Source organism: Seriola lalandi, unplaced genomic scaffold (genome assembly GCF_002814215.2).
Source record: "Seriola lalandi dorsalis isolate HSWRI2012SDOR001 ecotype SW California unplaced genomic scaffold, Sedor1 jcf7180002054563, whole genome shotgun sequence".
Lineage (NCBI taxonomy): Eukaryota > Metazoa > Chordata > Actinopteri > Carangiformes > Carangidae > Seriola > Seriola lalandi.
The window spans coordinates 169,673-192,258 of record NW_019525116.1 but is presented as its reverse complement, the minus strand read 5'-3'; the positions used below and the strand labels follow the sequence as shown (position 1 = coordinate 192,258).

At 35.2% G+C, this 22,586-nt stretch overlaps 2 protein-coding genes across 3 annotated transcripts in view; one reads left to right on the top strand and one right to left on the bottom strand.

Moving 5' to 3' along the window:
• The window catches only part of hdac5 (histone deacetylase 5), a 36,177-nt gene extending 28,520 nt beyond the window's left edge, over positions 1-7,657 (top strand). Inside the window, exon 28 of the mRNA XM_087176628.1 lies at positions 284-7,657. Within this exon, the coding sequence (XP_087032754.1) occupies positions 284-323 (40 nt within the window). The 3' untranslated portion in view covers positions 324-7,657. The remainder of the gene's footprint in view (positions 1-283) is intronic.
• Positions 7,658-17,101: 9,444 nt separating this feature from the next.
• On the bottom strand, positions 17,102-22,224 carry pex12 (peroxisomal biogenesis factor 12). 2 transcript variants are annotated; one of them, XM_023416336.2, is made up of 4 exons: positions 22,006-22,224; positions 19,952-20,079; positions 18,555-19,090; positions 17,102-17,958 (listed from the first exon to the last, which is right to left on the bottom strand). In XM_023416336.2, the coding sequence occupies exons 2-4, from the start codon at positions 20,072-20,074 to the stop codon at positions 17,520-17,522; spliced, it is 1,098 nt and encodes a 365-aa protein (XP_023272104.1). In that variant the 5' UTR covers positions 20,075-20,079; positions 22,006-22,224; the 3' UTR covers positions 17,102-17,519. The 2 variants fall into 2 exon arrangements, with proteins under 2 accessions (XP_023272104.1, XP_023272105.1); XM_023416337.2 differs by having other exon boundaries at positions 19,952-20,076.
• Between the last annotated feature and the right edge of the window lie 362 nt (positions 22,225-22,586).

Sequence of the window (22,586 nt, the reverse complement as noted above, 5' to 3'; positions counted from 1 at the left end):
CCAACGTTAGCATTAAGAGCTAGAAAAAGAAACGGTGTGAGTTCAGCATCAAACTTCATTCCTTTACTCACCAACAGCTGTCTCCAGTGATGGCAAGCAACGCCAATGTTAACTCTTTTCTCCATCATGTCTTTTCCTCTACTGAAGTTAGCATGCTAACCAGCTAACCAGTCTCGTCACAGAGAAAACTTACAAATAGCCACTTTAAACAGACTGTGTCCTGTTAGGGTAATTTTGCAAAATTTGATAAGTGCTCTTAAATGTGATGTTTGATTGCCCACAGGTCCACAGAGGAGCCAATGGAAGAAGAGCCTGTATTGTAGGAGGAACTTAAACAAGAAGCACACAAAAAACTCCACATTCACCTCCTTCTAGCACCTCCTCTTCCTCTTCCTTTTCTTCTTCCTCCATGGAGTTGGTGTCGGTGCACGCACACAAGGCGGACCTGTGCCGTTGAGGAGAGCTCCGATTTGCCTGAGGAGAACATTATCGAGGCAGGAGAAGGACAGGCTGTGAAAAACTTTTGACACGTCTATTTTCTAGTGGTTCATCAGCCCGAGGAGGAGCAGACGACTTGTTAGCATCTCCATGGAAACCAGAGGAGGGGAGCGTCAGCAAGGATACACCTCTTGTAACCTATATACTGTATACCACCTGTACACAGCACCACTGAATTACTCCCCTCCACCCTTCAATCATTCTTTTGTCTTTTTATTTCATCCCAACTCCTCTGTTTCCAGCGAGGGACGATGACTTTGGAAAACCTGCATCTGAATCCCAACAAAATGTCAGACTCCCAAGCGGACGACTTGTCTTCTTGCGAGTCTGTCGGTGCGCCGGAGAGACGGGCTCAGCGAACAAGGGGGTGGAGGAGGAATAACCAATTTTTAAATGAGCAAAGGAGGAGGAGGAACTAGGTGCCTTTTTATGTCCACAAAAACAAAACCATCAAACCAGAAACCACAGAACACCACCGCCGCAGCACCTCAGCAGCACCTCAGCAAAACCAACCAGCCAATCAGGACTGAAGAAACACACACACACACACACACACACACACACACACACACACACACACACACACACACACACACACACAAATACTGCTGTTGTTTCAGTCTGTCAGTTCATTTTTTGGTCTTTGTTTCTTCATCTGGATGCCTTAATTTGTTCTTATCTCACTATTTAGCAACCTTGAGAGAGACAGGGAGAGAGAATCATGAGAGTTGATATAATTATTATTCAGAAATGTATTAAATCTGTATTCTCTTTCAAACCTGACAACATTCATGTCAGGTATTCCCAACGGACTTTGATTTTTTTTTTTGAGGGAAGAAAAGCCTCCAAAGCCATCATTACACACTAGAAATATCCAGTAAAAATCTCAATTGAATATTAATAGTAATATCAATAATAATATTCAATCAGACTTTTATGGAATCTGGTGAACGTGTCTCAGGATAAGCTCTGTTTCAGCAGTATTCAACATTTTACACATGTAATTAATTGAACTGTATCACCTCGCTGTCAGCACTCTCTCTCTCTTTCACTCGTTTTAGTTGAGAGTCATGTGACCAGAGCCCCGCCCCCTTCCTCTGTACAGGGAATTGTGGCACGTTTTTGAAACACCACAATGACCACCACGTCCCTTTTTTTTTTTTTTTTTTTAAATTGTAATATTACCTGTTTGGTGTAAATACTGTCCTGTCCTGTTGCCCACGGTTACATCACAGCAGACTCATTGTGGTCACTTTTCTATATCTGTACATACATATATGTATAAATTACAAAATACTTTCTCTTTTTGTATAAAAAAGCAAAAATAATATTATATATATACATATATACACACACAGACACACACAGACACACACATAGATTTCATATTACATACATACTGTATACATACATATTACATACACACACACCTATATATATTTATGTAAACAGTGATTTATCCAATCAGATTGGATTTATGAATATATTCTATTTGGAGAGTTGATGTTTTAAAGGTTTAGCTGTTTGACAGGAAGGAAGCACTGATGTCATTGGGCCGCCACCTGTTTGTTTTACAGATGTTGAGGATGGCTGGATGTTGTTGTTGTGGTGGTGGTGGTTGTTGTTGTTGCAGTTGTGGGAGGTGAATAGCGAACTCCAGTTCCTCGGGCAGGACCAGGCCATGCTGCCCTCCTCAAGCAAACAGCGCAGGGGTCATTATGGTCAAAGGTCATGACTGAGTAAATAGGTTGGTCCAGTGATGGTGCATTTTTGTAGTCCAACAGGGAGTAAGCTCGCCCTTCCATGGCTTATGATATTCATTAGCCCTAAACATTGTACCACATATCACGGTTCTGGATTGCTAGCTCCTGTAACTCGAGACACTTTAGTCACTGAGCAGCTAATAGAACTTGAGAACAAGAATGTTTAAAATGTGAACTCATTGGATGGTCGTCAGTATAAGATGGGAAGGCAACTCCTCCATTAAACTCAATACAACCATGTAAAATCAAAGATGGAGCAGGAAGTCACAGGGTGCTCAGAATGCAACCAGCGGCCTCAAGGTCCATGAAGGTCCAGGAAACTGCACAAAGCTAACATTAGCTAACCCTTGATGATGATGGTTATTAATTCAAAGCAGCTGTGATTGATATTTTTACAGCAACAATGCATCAAATAACAATTTTAAAGAATACGACAACCTGAAGAGGGTTGCTCACAGTGCTGAATCTGCAGTTAGCCATTAGTGCTAGTGGAGCATTTAGCAGCCAAAGAGGAGGGACCAAAAACAAATCTGAAAGCGAGTGAATATTTGACATGCACTCATCATGTTGCTCCTTAACAGCCATATGTGTAAATAAGCAGCTGTTTGTTAACAAGTTCGGCAGATCAACTTAAAAGGTGATATGTTATGATATATTATGTACATTGAGGCTATCTTTAAACACAGCAGCAGCAGTGAGTTGGATTAGAAAAAAGTTAACACTGCTTTTTATTCAGCATATACCACTCATTCATCATTTAGCTGACTCGAATTAAAAGGAATAGCTGTTTAAAGAATTGATTGATCATAAACGCGATCATGTTGATAAAGATAGCCCTTAGTTAACAAACTAATATCAAACTAGGTTATTGATCATCTTCTCCCAATAAAAATTGAATGGGCTCAGATATGCACGACTGTACGAATGAGGAAATGTAGAGGCAGGAGGGGAGGAGACAAAGGGAAACTCAGGGTTTGTTGAAAAAAACCTTCCAGCAAGCGGGTCAGTTCAGAGTAAGTTGCCACGGTAACTGACTGGTATCTGGAATACAGATACCAGAAAGCGTTCGTATGGAAAGCAAACAAAATAATAAGTCTTGGCTTTTTTCATCACAGGGGGCAACAAAATTTAGCTTTACTGGCCTCTTAACACTAAGGAGACACATACAAGCAAGCTTGTTTGAAAAACCCCTTGTATAAGCACAACACACAACAAGAATCTATGTGATTATGTGTAAAATGCAAAACAAAGAACTGACTGCGGTGTTTCTCTTTAATGGAGAAGTTGCTGAGAAGATTGCCCTCCATCCGATGAGTTCAAAGTTTCAGCGCTCTTGCTATAACAGATCATCACAGTATGCTGTTCCTGGATCAGGGCTGATGAAGCACTCTGTGACTGAAATATCTGAGTTAGGAAAGATGGCAATACTGGACTGCATAATTGTTTTATATGTAATAATCCTCACACCAGCATTGCTTACACGAGGTCAAAAAAATAAATCAGTATTAATCATAAGTTAACAATAGGCTACCCTTTGAAAAAAATTGCTCTGGTGCCACTAACATAAACGTTAATGCTACACCCAACAATTTAAACAAAACACATTTTGAAAAGCTATAGCTCAGTAGGTAAAATTGGGACAATTAAAACAGAAAATGGACTTTTCTAACAAATGTTTGAATTCCCTTACAAAACTCTTCAGTTAAACTATCTTTATTAGAACCTGGAAGAGTTTTAAATGGTTTGTTGAATCTCACAAAAATATTTAAACTTTGTACCATGGCTCTAACATGCTAATGACAGTGGGTTAGCATTTTATATAGAAGGCACTGCTAACTTTTCAGTGGGTTTTGAGTGCCACCTCCAACCTCCAGCTTCCTTCTTCAGAGCATTTAGCTTTTATTTTATTTTATTTTATTTTTTTGGTGGGCTACCTTAAAGCACAGTTTTTCACTTTTCACAATCTGACGAATTGCATCAGAGACTGGAGGTATAAGCAGGTTCTCTGCTCACTGAAGATACCCAGTGGACACAAAGCCTCAGAAGAAGTGGACCACTCTTAATTATCCACATCTACGGAAACACTACTGTGTGACGTCAGTAAGCTATCTCTACCGGACACGATCTTCAACCTCACTAAGCACCCATTTCCGAGGACCCCCTGCGGTGTAGCAGGTGTTGTAGCTGACACTGCTACCTCTGGGTCTCATCTGTTCAAAGCAATACAACAATGACAGGATGACAGCAACAGACAGGGAGAAAGAGAGACTACAACATGCGGCTTCATCGTTGCCATAGCAACACAGCAGACAGCATCACAACCTAAATCATCCATGGAGCTCTTTAGCTTTTAAACATGTGATTGAGTGCTGCTTGAGTGTAATATTGATTGATTGATTGATTGATTGATTGATTGATTGATTGATTGATTGATTGATTGATTGATTGATTGATTGATTGGGCTGTGTTTCCAAATGGTTCAGTGTAGTCTTTTTGTACTTTCATAAACACTAAGGCCAGTTTGTCCATTAAACCTGCAGCAGGGTTACAGACAACGGGTTGGTAAGAGAGAGGTCTAAGACAGGATGAAAATTAGCCATCAGACATGGGAGCATTGAAGGGCGTTGACAGCTGAGTTCAAAACAAACAGCTGGTGGTGGGACGAGCAAGCAGCAACTACCGCAGCTGTCAAGCCTGTCAATTAAGCATTTAATGTCCAACTTAAAAATGCCTTAATATTTCCCCAACAATTTATATTTTAATCACCACCACGAAGTAATGAATTTAGTTGTATTTTGAAAAATTAGGATTTTCTATGTTACTTGGGCACCATCTAGTGGCCATTAGAGAAAGTGCGAATTCAAGGGTGAATTCTTGTTTATTAAGCTGTTACAGCTTCCCAGTTCAAATTAGACACCATACTCACCACAGCTGTGCACAGCTTTTGTATGCAAAGAGAGATAATGGTTGATATTTTGTTGGCACTCCTTAGATTTGTGGCTTTTCTGAGTTTAAAGAGAAGCGACATCTACTTACGACCTTTTGGAGGTTGAATTTTTGTGAAAGTATTTTTTGTGTATTTTCTAAATATTACTGAAATGTTGAGGTGAGGAAAAGATAGTCGACAAGGTTCAATAGAAACAGATTTAGTGAATAAATCACGATATACATGAATGTGACTCAGTCGTCCAAAACTAGTGGCAGACTAAAAACATCAGGTCTGTGTGAAGCGATGAGGAGTAACCTTCCTCACCTATCACATTTTCCTTTCATTTGTTTGAGGTTTGTATAGTGCTGCTTTAGTAACATAATTTCATTATGCCTTTGTCCACAATGTTTTACTGGCATCCTACTGGAGAATAAGTGCCACCAGATGTTAATATCAAACAGTAGCGGACTGATGAATGTGCATTAACTGATATTATCTGAAATTATCCAGTATTTCACAATAAGAAACAAAGATTAAAGAGAAGTTAGAAAAAATACTTACTGTTTTGCAGATTTTTATTTTGCTAAATTCTTATCATCTTTCCTATCATTGCCAACACTTAGATTGACCTTGTGACCTCTTGGGTAAAGCTGAGTCACCAATCAGGCAAAGTGAGACACTGCCCCAGTCCCTTAGGCTTTTAGATTCACATTGTCTCATAAAAATCAGTCTCCTGGAATTTTAAGTGATACGTACAATTATCAAAATAAATGGAAAATATAGTAAAATGAGTATTTCAATTTAGTTACAATTATATTGGAACCAGATTTAAATCACAACTGAAATAATGAAATAAAGGTAATTTGAGTGGCAGAAAGTGGCTTCAGATAATATTACAGCAACAACAATCACAAAAACTATTAAAGGGTTTTACTGCACACAAAGTATCAACCATACAGCCAATACTTTACGGTCAAAGAACAGAACAAACACAAGACACAAATGGTAAATCCTTGTTAGATTGATGACTTCATGCAATGTCCAGGTGTGTGGAGGTGAGAACGTAGTTAAGATCTGAATTTTTTCTGAGCGCCTTCAAGTACTTTTGTCACTTTTCATGTGCACAACCAAGTGCAACACGATAAATGCCTTTGAGGAAAGTTTGTCCAGAAGTGTGTACCCATCTGAACGATGAGTTACTTATAAACCTTCTGCTGTGCTTAACAACATGTGGTAGGAATTAGTTCATTTCAAACATACCAAAACCTTTCAGAGTAGTGATTTTGCTGTTTTCTGAGATTTCTGCATTATTTTGGTGAGTGCTACAAAAACAAGACTCAACCTGTGACAAATCAGAACGATCCTTTGAGTCGTGGTGGTTGCTGCTTGGTCTTGTACTGCTACCAGAGGATGCATGTAAGCACAGATTGTGGACTGAAGCTTTAAGAGGCTGTTTCAGTGCCCAGTCGGTTTGTTCTGACACAAAGTTCAGAGGGGTCATCATGGGCCATGTGGGCTCTGGTCCTGAGTCCTACTGAAAGGAGGGGACACCTAGAAAACCATCTGCACCACTGGAGTCTCCATGTACATTTCAAACTCTAACCATACAATATGAATAGTGTTGACACAGTCTGATGGTTCGTGTTGTCAGGGCACCTCCCCAGTCCAGAGACTACACAGCTTTACTGTTGCTACCACCCACACTAAGGTGAAACGCACATTTTCACACACTCTCAGACTATTTTGCTACATGAGTTAATACTGTATATTTCTTGATATGTTTGATACTGTGGTGTAACTGTAGTGTCCTGCTGTGATTGGTTATGGGGGGTCGGGGTGGTTATTTTTGGACTCTTGAGTGGGACAGAGGAGGTTCAGTATCAGTGCGATCGTCACCTTCTCTCTGTTTTACCTCCCTCCGTTCTCGAGGGGAGACCTTTCTCTCGTCCAGATTGCGACTGAACAATTTGAAAACGCAGATTTTTGTTGGAACTGATCACAAGCACATTCCTGATTATTCTCTGTCCGTGCTGTCGTTTTATCCAGATTCTTTCCTGTTGCGACAAGACAACATGTGTTTAATTCTTTCTGACTCACATGTATATAAAAGTGCATATATGTGTACACATGTGCAATACACGCTATTCGAGCAATCTATTACTGTGACTATTATTGATGATTATACTTGTCCCTTTTTCGAACCTTTCAGTCCATTTTGTTTTCTTCTTGTCCTGATTTCCTGTTGATGAATTGTGTTGCAAGACCTTAAAAAGGGAAGGTGACTCTTGTGATTCTTCACACTCAGTTTCATTTCAGGGTTTGTGGACATTTTATTGAAGCCCTTTTTTATTAGTCTCACTGTAATGTTGTGACGTTGATCCTAATGATCTGTTTCTTTGTTGTTGTTTTTTTTAAGTGGGCCTGTTGTTAAACTTTGTCTGGAAACTCAATAAAGCAATTCACTGACTGTCTCACTCCCAGTAAATGCATAAGATGACTCTCTAGCTAGCAGACTGCTTGGTTAGTTTAGCAATTAGCAACAACAGTATTCTTTAAAGGTTTGAAGTTTGCAAGCTCTACATTAATCTCATGCTACGACAGAATGAGTCAGCAATTTATTATCTGCCTCATCAGTAGTGAGATGTCATGTCTTCCAGCAATTCAACATGTTGTCTTATTTATTCATCAGAAAATTATCTTTAAAAATGCCAGAAAAACAGAGGAATGCGTTAATACAACAGCATCAAAGACAGATGCACATTTTAAACTTTCCAGAGAACAGTTTTAAACTGGACGCTGCTCAACTTTATCCGGACTAAAATCATAGGCAAAGATTTGCATATGCACAGTATGGACATTTGGGAGGACAGAATTGCCCCTACCAGTATTTGCGCGGTACTTAATGTCACCAGAAAAATGTAAATTCATGTTATTTAACCATGGTATCTAGTGTTAACTAGCAAGCTTACCCTGGCCTCTGTCTTCTGTAGGCTAGCAGTCAGTTTGTTAGTATGACTTTAATTTCTATCGAAAAATCCCACTATGATGTTTTTATGCATAGCAATAATATGATGTGGTTATGCCTTACTATTACTATAACATTTTTATACTATGACGTATTTTGCATTAGTATACTTTAACATTTTTTGTTTTTGTTTTTATGCCTTACTATACTATGCCTTTTTTTTTTTTTTGCTTTATTACACTATGACATTTCTGTGTGGATTTTTAACTTTTTTATGCCATATGACGTTTTTATGTGGCCAGGACACAACATGAATAGCACATCTTACCCGAATCCCAAGTAGCAACAAAAACGAAGTATTAAATTTATCAACGTGTTTATTTTGAAAAATTAGCAAATTAAAACCTCAGGGTGGACACAGGCCAAAATAACAAACAGAAGAAGTCTACCTGAAAAAAACATAACTTGCCTAAAGATAACCAAAACCAAAGTACATCAACTAAGCTCCCTGTCTAATAAAAAAAGGAAAAAATGTGTTCAGAACGGAAAAAGCAATCCACCCCTACTAGCTCTATCAAATAATGCACAAAGACGTCTGGCGGTGGTGACGTGTGGCTGGTTGGGACGGGCGAAAGAAGCGGCTCTCCACTGTAGCTACTCGGTTGCGCCATCTTGTTATTCAAATACTGATGGCCATGAACTATAATATTTTTTGTCTTCTTATACTATACGTTTTTTTTGTTGTTTTATACTTACTATACTATGACATTTTTTCACGTTTTTATGCCTTACTATACTATGACTGTTTTTGACTTTTTCATGCCTTAGTATACTATGACTGTTTTTGACGTTTTCATGCCTTCCTGTACTATGACTTTTTTGTCGTTTTTATTCCTTGCTATACTATGACTTTTTTAAATCATTTTTATGCCTTGTTATACTATGATGTTTTATGCCTTATTATACTATGACTGTTTTTTGACGTTTTAATGTCTTACTGCACTATGACTTTTTTTGACGTTCTTATGCCTTACTATACTATGACTTTTTTATCGTTTTTATGCCTACCAATACTATGATGTTTTTTGACGTTTTTATGTCTTAGTATACCATTACGTTTTTTGTCATTTTCCTGCCTTAATATACTATGACTTTTAATGCCTTACTATACTATAACTTTTTTTGACATTTTTATGACTTACTATACTATAACTTTTTTTGACGTTTTTGTGCCTTAGTATACTATGACGTTTTTTGCCTCATTATACTATGACATTTTTATTCATTTTCATGTTTTACTATACTATGACTGTTTTTGACATTTTCATGCCTTAGTATACTATGACGTTTTTTGACGTTTTCATGCCTTACTATACTATGACTTTTTTTGACATTTTTATGCCTTACTATACTATAACTTTTCATGCCTTATCATACGATGACATTTTTATTCATTTTTATGCCTTACTATACTATTACTGTTTTGCCTTACTATACTATGACTTTTTATGCCTTACTATTCTATAACTTTTTTTGACGTTTTTATGCCTTACTGTACTATGACTTTATTGACCTTTTCATGCCTTACTATGCTATGACTTTTCATGCCCTATTATACTATGACATTTTTATTAATTTCTATGCCTTACTGTACTATGACTTTTTTTTTTACGTTTTCATTCCTTACTATACTATGACGTTTTTTGCCTTGCTATACTATGACTTTTTATGCCTTACTATAATATAACTTTTTTTGACGTTTTTATGCCTTACCGTACTACGACTTTTCATGCCTTACTATGCTATGACTGTTTTTGACATTCTTATGCCTTACTATACTATGACTTTTTTTTTACGTTTTCATGCCTTACTATACTATGGCTTTTCATGGCTTACTATATTATGACGTTTTTTGCCTTATTATACTATGACATTTTTATTAATTTTTATGCCTTACTATACTATGACGTTTTTTGCCTTATTATACTATGACATTTTTATTCATTTTTATGCCTTACTATACTATGACGTTTTTTGTCGTTTTCATGCCTTAGTATACTATGAAGTTTTTTACCTTATTATACTATAACATTTTTATTCATTTTCATGTCTTACTATACTATGACAGTTTTTGTCATTTTTATACTTACTATACTATGACTTTTTTGGACGATTTTCATACCTTACTGTACTATGACTTTTTTTTGATGATTTCATGCCTTACTATACTATGACATTTTATGCCTTACTATACTATGATGCTTTTTGCCTTACTGTACTATGACTTTTCATGCATTACTATGCTATGACTTTTTTTGACGTTCTTATGCCTTACTATACTATGACTTTTTTATCGTTTTTATGCCTACCAATACTATGATGTTTTTTGACGTTTTTATGTCTTAGTATACTATTACGTTTTTTGTCATTTTTATACTTACTATACTATGATGTTTTTTGCCTTATTATAACAGTCTTTGACGTTTTTATGCCTCACTATACTATGACTTTTGTTGACTTTTTCATACCTTACTATACTATGACTTTTTTTGATGTTTTTATGCCTTACTATACTATGACGTTTTTTGCCTAATTATACTATTACGTTTTTTGCCTGGTTATACTATGACGTCTTTATTCATTTTTATGCCTTACTATACTATGACTTTTATTGACTGACGATTTTATGCCTTGCTATACTATGACTTTTTTTGACGTTTTCATTCCTTACTATACTATGATGTTTTATGCCTTATTATACTATGACTTTTTATGCCTTACTATAATATAACTTTTTTTGACGTTTTTATGCCTTCCTGTACTATGACTTTTCATGCCTTACTATGCTATGACTTTTTTTGACATTCTTATGCCTTACTCTACTATTACTTTTTTTTACGTTTTTATGCCTTACTATAGTATGACTTTTTTTTTACGTTTTCATGCCTTACTATACTATGGCTTTTCATGCCTTACTATATTATGACGTTTTTTGCCTTATTATACTATGACATTTTTATTCATTTTTATGCCTTACTATACTATGACTTTTTTTGACGATTTTATGCCTTAGTATACTATGAAGTTTTTTGCCTTATTATACTATAACATTTTTATTCATTTTCATGTCTTACTATACTATGACAGTTTTTGTCATTTTTATACTTACTATACTATGACTTTTTTGGACGATTTTCATACCTTACTGTACTATGACTTTTTTTTGATGATTTCATGCCTTACTATACTATGACATTTTATGTCTTACTATACTATGACTTTTTTTGCCTTACTGTACTATGACTTTTCATGCATTACTATGCTATGACTTTTTTTGACGTTCTTATGCCTTACTATACTATGACTGTTTTTTGGCAATTTTATGTCTTACTATACTATGACTTTTTTATCGTTTTTATGCCTACCAATACTATGATGTTTTTTGACGTTTTTATGTCTTAGTATACCATGACGTTTTTTGTCATTTTTATGCCTTACTATACTATGATGTTTTTTGCCTCATTATAACAGTTTTTGACGTTTTTATGCCTCACTATACTATGACTTTTGTTGACTTTTTCATACCTTACTATACTATGACTTTTTTTGATGTTTTTATGCCTTACTATACTATGACTTTTATTGACGATTTTTTACCTTACTATACTATGACTTTTTTTGACGTTTTCATTCCTTACTATACTATGACGTTTTATGTCTTATTATACTATGACTTTTTATGCCTTACTATATTATAACATTTTTATTCATTTTTATGCCTTACTATACTATGACTTTTTTTGACGATTTTATGCCTTACTATACTATGACTGTTTTGGTCGTTTTCATGCCTTAGTATACTATGACGTTTTTTGCCTTATTATACTATAACATTTTTATTCATTTTCATGTCTTACTATACTATGACAGTTTTTGTCATTTTTATACTTACTATACTATGATGTTTTTTGCCTTATTATAACATTTTTTGACGTTTTTATACCTTACTATACTATGACTTTATTTGACGATTTTATGCCTTACTATACTATGACATTTTATGCCTTACTATACTATGATGTTTTTTGCCTTATTATAACATTTTTTGACGTTTTTATACCTTACTATACTATGACTTTTTTTGAAATTTTCATTCCTTATTATACTATAACAGTTTTTGACGTTTTTATGCCTTACTATACTATGACTTTTTTTGATGATTTTATGCCTTACTATACTATGACTTTTTTTGACATTTTTATTCCTTATTATACTATAACAGTTTTTGACGTTTTTATGCCTTTCTATACTATGACTTTTTTTTACATTTTTATGCCTTATTATACTATGACTTTTTTATCGTTTTTATGCCTAACTATATTATGATGTTTTTTGACGTTTTTATGTCTTAGTATACCATGACGTTTTTTGTCATTTTTATGCCTTACTATACTATGACATTTTATGCCTTACTATACTATGATGTTTTTTGCCTTATTATAAAATTTTTTGACGTTTTTATGCCTTACTATACTATGACTTTTTTTGATGATTTTATGCCTTACTATACTATAGCTTTTTTGATGTTTTTGTGCCTTACTATACTATGACTTTTTTTGGACATTTTCATGCCTTACTATACTATGACTTTTCATGCCTTACTATACAATGACTTTTTTTGATGTTCTTATGCCTTATTATACTATGACATTTTTATTCGTTTTTCATATTTTACTATACTATGACTGTTTTTGACATTTTTATGCCTTACTATAATATGACTTTTTTGACGTTTTTATGCCTTAGTATACCATGACGTTTCTTGTCATTTTAATGCCTTACTATACTATGACTTTTTTTGACCATTTTATGCCTTACTATACTATGACTTTTTTTTGACGTTTTCATGCCTTACTATACTATAACTTTTCATGCCTTACTATACTATGACTTTTTTTGACGATTTTATGCCTTACTATACTATGACGTTTTTTGACATTTTAATCCCTTATTATATTATAACAGTTTTTGACATTTTTATGCCTTATCATACTATGACTTTTTTTCATAGTTTTTTTGCCTTAGTATACCATGACGTTTTTTGTCATTTCTCTGCCTTACTATACTATGACTTTTTTTGACGTTTTTATGCCTTACTATACTATGGCTTTTTTGATGTTTTTGTGCCTTACTGTACTATGACTGTTTTTGATGTTTTCATGCCTTACTATACTATGACTTTTCATGCCTTACTATACTATGATGTTTTTTGACGATTTTATGCCTTACTATACTATGACTGTTTTTGTCGTTTTCATGCCTTAGTATACTATGACGTTTTTTGCCTTATTATACTATAACATTTTTATTCATTTTCATGTCTTACTATACTATGACAGTTTTTGTCATTTTTATACTTACTATACTATGATGTTTTTTGCCTTATTATAACATTTTTTGACGTTTTTATACCTTACTATACTATGACTTTATTTGACGATTTTATGCCTTACTATACTATGACATTTTATGCCTTACTATACTATGATGTTTTTTGCCTTATTATAACATTTTTTGACGTTTTTATACCTTACTATACTATGACTTTTTTTGAAATTTTCATTCCTTATTATACTATAACAGTTTTTGACGTTTTTATGCCTTACTATACTATGACTTTTTTTGATGATTTTATGCCTTACTATACTATGACTTTTTTTGACATTTTTATTCCTTATTATACTATAACAGTTTTTGACGTTTTTATGCCTTTCTATACTATGACTTTTTTTTACATTTTTATGCCTTATTATACTATGACTTTTTTATCGTTTTTATGCCTAACTATATTATGATGTTTTTTTATGTTTTTATGTCTTAGTATACCATGACGTTTTTTGTCATTTTTATGCCTTACTATACTATGACATTTTATGCCTTACTATACTATGATGTTTTTTGCCTTATTATAAAATTTTTTGACGTTTTTATGCCTTACTATACTATGACTTTTTTTGATGATTTTATGCCTTACTATACTATAGCTTTTTTGATGTTTTTGTGCCTTACTATACTATGACTTTTTTTGGACATTTTCATGCCTTACTATACTATGACTTTTCATGCCTTACTATACAATGACTTTTTTTGATGTTCTTATGCCTTATTATACTATGACATTTTTATTCGTTTTTCATATTTTACTATACTATGACTGTTTTTGACATTTTTATGCCTTACTATAATATGACTTTTTTGACGTTTTTATGCCTTAGTATACCATGACGTTTCTTGTCATTTTAATGCCTTACTATACTATGACTTTTTTTGACCATTTTATGCCTTACTATACTATGACTTTTTTTTGACGTTTTCATGCCTTACTATACTATAACTTTTCATGCCTTACTATACTATGACTTTTTTTGACGATTTTATGCCTTACTATACTATGACGTTTTTTGACATTTTAATCCCTTATTATATTATAACAGTTTTTGACATTTTTATGCCTTATCATACTATGACTTTTTCATAGTTTTTTTGCCTTAGTATACCATGACGTTTTTTGTCATTTCTCTGCCTTACTATACTATGACTTTTTTTGACGTTTTTATGCCTTACTATACTATGGCTTTTTTGATGTTTTTGTGCCTTACTGTACTATGACTGTTTTTGATGTTTTCATGCCTTACTATACTATGACTTTTCATGCCTTACTATACTATGATGTTTTTTGACGATTTTATGCCTTACTATACTATGACTGTTTTTGTCGTTTTCATGCCTTAGTATACTATGACGTTTTTTGCCTTATTATACTATAACATTTTTATTCATTTTCATGTCTTACTATACTATGACAGTTTTTGTCATTTTTATACTTACTATACTATGATGTTTTTTGCCTTATTATAACAGTTTTTGATGTTTTTATGCCTCACTATACTATGACTTTTGTTGACTTTTTCATACCTTACTATACTATGACTTTTTTTTGACGTTTTCATGCCTTACTATACTATGACGTTTTTTGCCTGATTATACTATGACTTCTTTATTCATTTTTATGCCTTACTATACTATGACTTTTATTGACGATTTTATGCCTTATTATACTATGACTTTTTATGCCTTACTATAATATAACTTTTTTTGACGTTTTTATGCCTTCCTGTACTATGACTTTTCATGCCTTACTATGCTATGACTTTTTTTGACATTCTTATGCCTTACTCTACTATTACTTTTTTTTACGTTTTTATGCCTTACTATAGTATGACTTTTTTTTTACATTTTCATGCCTTACTATACTATGGCTTTTCATGCCTTACTATATTATGACGTTTTTTGCCTTATTATACTATGACATTTTTATTCATTTTTATGCCTTACTATACTATGACTTTTTTTGACGATTTTATGCCTTAGTATACTATGAAGGTTTTTGCCTTATTATACTATAACATTTTTATTCATTTTCATGTCTTACTATACTATGACAGTTTTTGTCATTTTTATACTTACTATACTATGATGTTTTTTGCCTTATTATAACAGTTTTTGACGTTTTTATGCCTCACTATACTATGACATTTGATGACTTTTTCATACCTTACTATACTATGGCTTTTCATGCCTTACTTAACTATGACGTTTTTTGCCTGATTATACTATGACGTCTTTATTCATTTTTATGCCTTACTATACTATGACTTTTTTTGACGATTTTATGCCTTACTATACTATAACCTTTTTTGACGATTTTATGCCTTACTATACTATGACTTTTTTTGACATTTTTATGCCTTACTATACTATAGCTTTTCATGCCTTATCATACTATGACATTTTTATTCATTTTTATGCCTTACTATACTATGACTGTTTTTGTCGTTTTCATGCCTTAGTATACCATGACTTTTTTTGACAATTTTATGCCTTACTATACTATAACCTTTTTTGACGATTTTATGCCTTACTATACTATGACTTTTTTTGATGTTTTTGTGATTTACTATACTATGACTTTTTTGGACGTTTTTATGCCTTACTATACTATGACTTTTTTTTTACGTTTTCATGCCTTACTATACTATGACTTTTCATGCCTTACTATACAATGACTTTTTTTGACGTTCTTATGCCTTACTATACTATGACATTTTTTGCCTTATTATACTGACATTTTTATTCGTTTTTCATGTTTTACTCTATGACTGTTTTTGTCGTTTTCATGCCTTAGTATACTATGACGTTTTTTGACGTTTTTATGCCTTACTATACTATTATGTTTTTATGCCTTACTATACTATGACTTTTTTTGACATTGTTATGCCTTACTATACTATGACTTTCCATGCCTTATCATACTATGACATTTTTATTCATTTTTATGCCTAACTATACTATGACTGTTTTTGTCGTTTTCATGCCTTACTATACTATGACTTTTTTAGATGATTTTATGCCTTATTATACTATGACTTTTTTTCATCGTTTTTTTGCCTTAGTATAACATGACGTTTTTTGTCATTTCTCTACCTTACTATACTATGACTTCTTTTGACGTTTTTATGCCTTACTATACTATGGCTTTTTTGATGTTTTTGTGCCTTACTGTACTATGATATGATAGTGATATTATATGATATTATTAAATTTAAACATACATCTCTATCCTTTGTATTTACATATATAATATGAACATGTACTGTCAGGCTTTGAGATGGATATATATTCAGACATACAAAAATACATATATGCTAGACATATATGTCAATATATGATATTGTTCCAATTTCTAACAGGTTTCCTATGTAATTTTTTACATATATAGGCTATACTTAATACTCAATTACTCACCACCGACAGTCTTTCACGTAGAAGTAGATTGTAGTGGTAGCTTCTTAAATTGATCATTAAATTATACCGTATACAAGGTGCTCCATTGCAAATAGTTTAATTGCCAAGGAATTAGTGACAAATAAATTATTGAACAATATATACAGCCCAATGAATGGGAAAACACTGCACCACACATGCAGTAGATTTGGGGATGCTGAGTTTACAGCAGTTGTGTCCTCCACAGACAACATTTACCACTGAGAAGTTATTCATTACAGATTTTTAAAATATTCAGTCAGAAATAGAAATTAAGCTTCACATCAAATCAGCTCTGAAAAATTTATCAAAAACTGTAAGTACACAGGAAAGTCTGTTTTATACAAAAGAAAAACAAAAAATATACAGTATTTCCACCACCTGCAGCTCATCAACATTCAGCACGAGGCTGCAGAGGGAAACCGTCACAGACTGCTGAGAGTTTCACCTTTTAAAATATAAAAGGGGGGGTTAGTATAGTCTAGCTCTCTGGTGTGTATATCTTGATGAGGTGCTGCAGTTCAGTGGGATACCCTGTGACCGGGCAGCGGTGGTTGGCTTTCACGTACATGTAGATGCAGCGGTAACAGAAGACGAAGCCGGAGGTGGACAGCACCGTGGTGTTTGTGCAAAGCCTCCGGCACAGAGGACAGTTCCTGCTGTCAGAGCCTGTCTGGGTTTCTTCTCTGCGCTTGGCCGACACAGATGGAGAATCGCTGCAGCTGCGTTCCTCCTGCAGGTGGAGAGGGGGTGGAGGAGCAGGCAGGGAGGTGAGGGTTTTCATAGTACTCTGGTTTTCAGAGGAGTACCACCACTCCAGGAACTGCAGGAAAAAGACGCCCAGGGAGAGGGAGGTGGAGAGGGGGATGGCGACCCCTCTCGCTGCTCTTGATATCAACCACCACACTTTCTGCACCAGGCTGCAAACACAGGAACAATGCATTATTGGTCTGACATCGAGCCTCATTAAAGAATGGGTTTGAACTATCCTGAATTTTTCTAGGTCAGAAAGTTAAATAACCTCTGTTAACACAATTAACTAACATGATACTTTATGATAAAGTCTGCACCAGAGAGAAACCAAATCCTGGTGGAGGTTTGAATTCATTGGAACCATAATTAAATAAGTTAACAATTAAAAAAGAAACAAGCATCCAAATGCTCCCTGCATGCTTGGACCCTGATCACTGCTGCTTCATCATATCTAAAACAACTCTCACATGTGGACTTGTGAAATACTTATACACAGGCAGCAGGGATTGATTGTTGGTTCTGCAGAGGGACTTAAGGGTAAATAAATATTTTTGCAATGGAAACGTAGGTAGCTGGTTGCTTGCATTGTGGTTTAGCATCAAACACTTCATAACCAAGCCAGCAATATCCCACAGAGAGTGTCAATCTTTGACTGTGGTTCTTGGGATCAGGTGTGTGTCTGTCAGAGCCATATTAAAAATAATATCACATCGATAGCTATTGTTCATTTGAAAGATTAGAATTTGATTAGCCTGAGATGTACCTCTGGTCAGCTGGGTATCCAGTGTTGCTGCTCTTCAGCTCCATGTCTCTGATATCTTGCGCATTAAGTCGTGCCAGTTTAACCCTGGCCAGCCACAGCAGGGGACTATGGGTCCTGGCAACTCCAAAGATAAAGAGCAGCTGCTGGCAGAAGCTCAAGGCCTGCCACGCTGACCTGACGTACGGGTAGGCTGCTACGGCCGCCCGGTACAGCCTCTGTCTCCTGGACTGCGCCAGTTGGATGGAGAAGTCTGCCTCGTCCCTCTGCTGCGCGAGCGTCGCCTCCAGCTTGGCCCGCAAGTAAGGCACCAGGCACAGAAGAAGAAGAGATCGCCAGTGTGACTTCCTGTGCAGCCCCAGGCCAACAGATAATCCCCACCCTCCGGAAACTCTCTTCAGGCCGTAGAAGTTCTCAGAGAAGGAGGCGCTGCAGTGAGACAGGAAATGGTTCTGGAGGAGGAGGTCCAGCAGCAGGTAGAGCTCGTCAAAGCGCTGCCAAAGAAAGCCGAAACGGGACGGGTTGGTCTCCGCCAGAACCTGAGAGGGTGAGCAGCGTTAGGGTTGATAGAGTCAGTACTGAATTTATTTGCAGCAAACTGTCAAACAAATGTGAAAATGAAAGAAACAGAAAGTAAAAACATGACACCCGCTGACAGCTGAAAGCTTTAAACAATTTTTCCTGTATTTATAAATCCAAAAAAAGGAACCTTTACTGTTACTTAGTTACTGCTGCTACATATGTCAAGCCTTCTCTCTGAGCACAGCACACACAGTTTTCTTTAATAACAGCAGATTATAATTAGTAATTTTTGAAGCAATGGATCCTTGAACTCAGACAGAGGCCAACGACTGTTGATTTTATGACTGAAATGACAACTGCCATGTTGGCTTAAAACACTGTCTCTTGGTGACTTTTTCAATGTTTCCAGAGGATTTGTTATAAAGGACAAAGACGAAAGAGGCTGGAGCTGCATGTCAGCATCTTCACAAGCTGATTATTATAATTAACAAATTATAACAAAGCTGGCTATTGTGCTCTCTATAATAACGACAGTTTAACAAAAAATAAAAATGCCAGAGTGGCTGTTCTAGCCCTAAACAAATATCTTTCATCACCTGTAAAATGAAAATAATGCTGGGTTACTGCTGTAGGTAGCAAGCTTGTTAGTCAGACATGCTAATGTTTGCACTTTACATAAGAATAGGTAAACACACAGTTCCATGCCATTCTATTTAAGTTTAAGTTTTGTGTTTTTGGTTTTGTAAAGGCTAAGAAGAGACACGAGCTTCCAAACTCCTCAGATACTGAGTATCTCCCTCATTACGGCCCTTTTTACAACGGTTAAAAAGCTTGATATGCATGTTTACAGAGTTGCTAAGCTACAGTTAGACACTCACCTTGACAGCATGTCTCAGAGCAGGTTTCACCGCCTCCATCAGAGACTCCTGAGCCAGGACCTCAAAGACTGACGGCTGCTCGTTCACAGCGGTGGAGGTCAGGTGAGCTCCGGCCTCAGCCATGGCTGCTGAACAGTCACAAGTGGACAAACAGTGAAATACACTGGTGTATTTTTGTGCCTCTCATGTGTGTAACATAATGTTCAAGTCACTCAGCTAAGCATAGTTTTTTTCTGTGAGGGTTAAACCATGATGACACACAGCTTATAATAACACTTTAGTTGCAGTTCATGTCATACAAATTGACCAAAGACTTGTGTCATTTCTGTCTCCCATCTTTGTTTCAGTGAAGCAACAGACAGATTTTTTTCATGCATTGACAGAGGAGTCTTTGAAGACTCTGAGCTCCTTCAAAAAAAACTATACATTTTGTTTTAATGACATTAAGGAGTTTTTCACTTAAGATCACTTTATCTTTCAGAAAAACAAATGCTCAGCACTGTGAAAACATAATGTTAATGATGAGACATACAAACTGGGGCTAGGCACACAGTGAAGATTTACTTTAGATGTTTAGGTGGCTCAGAAATGACACAGCTCATGTTTTTTAAGCTTTAGTGATGTCCCTCACTCGAAAGTCACTTTGGAGAAAAGTGTCTGCCAAATTAGTAAATATAAATGTAATGTAAATGTAATTTTGTGAAAATATAGATATATGTCATATACAAGATATTTCCTCTAAGGTTTTGTTTATCTTGCTTTTAGCTTTTCAGGAGATTACATTTTTCTATTTTTACTCCAACTTTTCATAAGTGGGTCAGAAATGATGTAGTAAGCATTCACCTTCATCAGTCGTTTCTCTTTGGCATATTCAGTGAACCACACCTCAACTGTCTGTTACATTTCATACATACAAGTATTATCTATATATTTTATTTACTTCAGAAAAAAACTGTCACTACATAAACAGCTGTTTTACATACTATTAAAACACTGATTACAATTATGCTTAAGAGCATCTATGACTATTTGTCACTGAGTGATCAGTGTTTCTCTCAGTCCACATGAGGAACTGAGTCTGACTAGAAACATAGTCTGAAGGGCAAATGTTACCTTTTACTTTTAAAATGTATTAAACCTGTTAAATAAACACTGCAAATCTTCAATAATCCTTGTTCAGAATTCCTAATAGCTACAATAACTATTTTGTGTAAAACTATGAAGACAGCATTTGCTCATTATTATTCTAATATCATTTACGACCCACTTGTGAAAGACAGTTGGGCTGCGGTCAAAAAAGTATTTTTTGCTTGTATAGTATAAATAACCTGGAAGTATCTCAGCAGCAGCCATGATAAGAGCTGGTCGAATTCTCTAAATGATAAGTAAAGGAGCTTTAATGCTTCTTTAGGAAGGTCCAGTGTCTCCTTTAGTCTAGGAAACACTAGACCTTACTTTACGAAAGGAAAGGAGAAATGCCATCCCACAATTCCTTGCTGCAGCAACATTTAAAGTGAGGCACCACAGCAGACCAACATAAATGTTGAAACAACAGAGCTCCTGTTTTATGTTTGTGACACAATCCAAATCTTATGGAAATCCTCACTTGTCTTTTCCTAAGTCCTTATGAATTCTCATTCACATTTTTAGTGGTCAGGAAAGGAGATTATTTTGACTTTTCGACCACAGCCTAGGTTCCAGTGACCTATACTAAAGGGTTAAAGTTCACCAAAACGTTTATATCAGCCCTAAAACAGGCGACTTCAAGTTTGAGGGTTAAAACTGTTACTTGCTTCATTGGATAATTACGGAAACGTACATGCAAATTATGTCAAATGCCTTGTGTTATTTTATCTATATAGATAGATACAATTGGAGTGAATTGAATTGATGAATAAAGGCTGTGATTTCTCAAACTGGATTCAGTTCAAAGCTTAGCTAGACAGTAAACTGAAAACACTTCTCTAGTTTAACCCATTTACAGAAAAAACCAAGGCAGTTTGGTTGTCACGGTGTATTCATGCAGCCATGTGGTCAAACTTTGGACAACATACCTTCCTCTGCTAGCTGTTAGCTAGAAGTTAGCTGGAAGTTAGCAGGACCACGTCGCCGATGTTTCTCCGGGCTCCGTCAACATCACACGGTCATTTTAAAAACACCTCATGTTACAGCAAAAACACAAACACTGGTCATTTTCCATTGCTCTTCTGCATCTGATCACTCATTATTCGCAAGAAGTGCACTCCAAAACAACCATTACTTCCGCACTGAAAAACGTGATGACGCAGATGTACGTAGTTCCGGCCGTTTTCCTTGCGCCGGAGACAGTAAAGAAACCTGTAGAGAGGATCTTTGCTTGCGCCTCTTGGCTATGGAGATCCTTGGTCAAAATAGATAATAATGTCCATATCATTAGTATTAGTAGTGGGCAGCTGGACGGGAGCTAAATATTAATGACTAGTTTCAATATCAATTAATCCGTCAAATATTTTTCTGGGAATTAATTGTTTAGTCTGGAAAAAAAAAAAGTGAAAATAATGAAAAAAATCAACACAAGTTGTCAAAGCCCACAGTGACATTACCTTGTTATGTCTCACCAACAGTCTAAAACCCAGGTATGTGCAACGATTCAAAA

Bases quoted from the DNA above. Each gene is read 5' to 3' on its own strand.
- pex12 (XM_023416336.2), bottom strand. From the start codon at position 20,074: ATGGCTGAGGCCGGAGCTCACCTGACCTCCACCGCTGTGAACGAGCAG. The intron at 19,091-19,951 runs GTGAGTGTCTAA...TCACCCTCTCAG, and splicing joins CTCTGAGACATGCTGTCAAG to GTTCTGGCGGAGACCAACCC. The intron at 17,959-18,554 runs GTACATCTCAGG...CTGTGTTTGCAG, and splicing joins GGATACCCAGCTGACCAGAG to CCTGGTGCAGAAAGTGTGGT.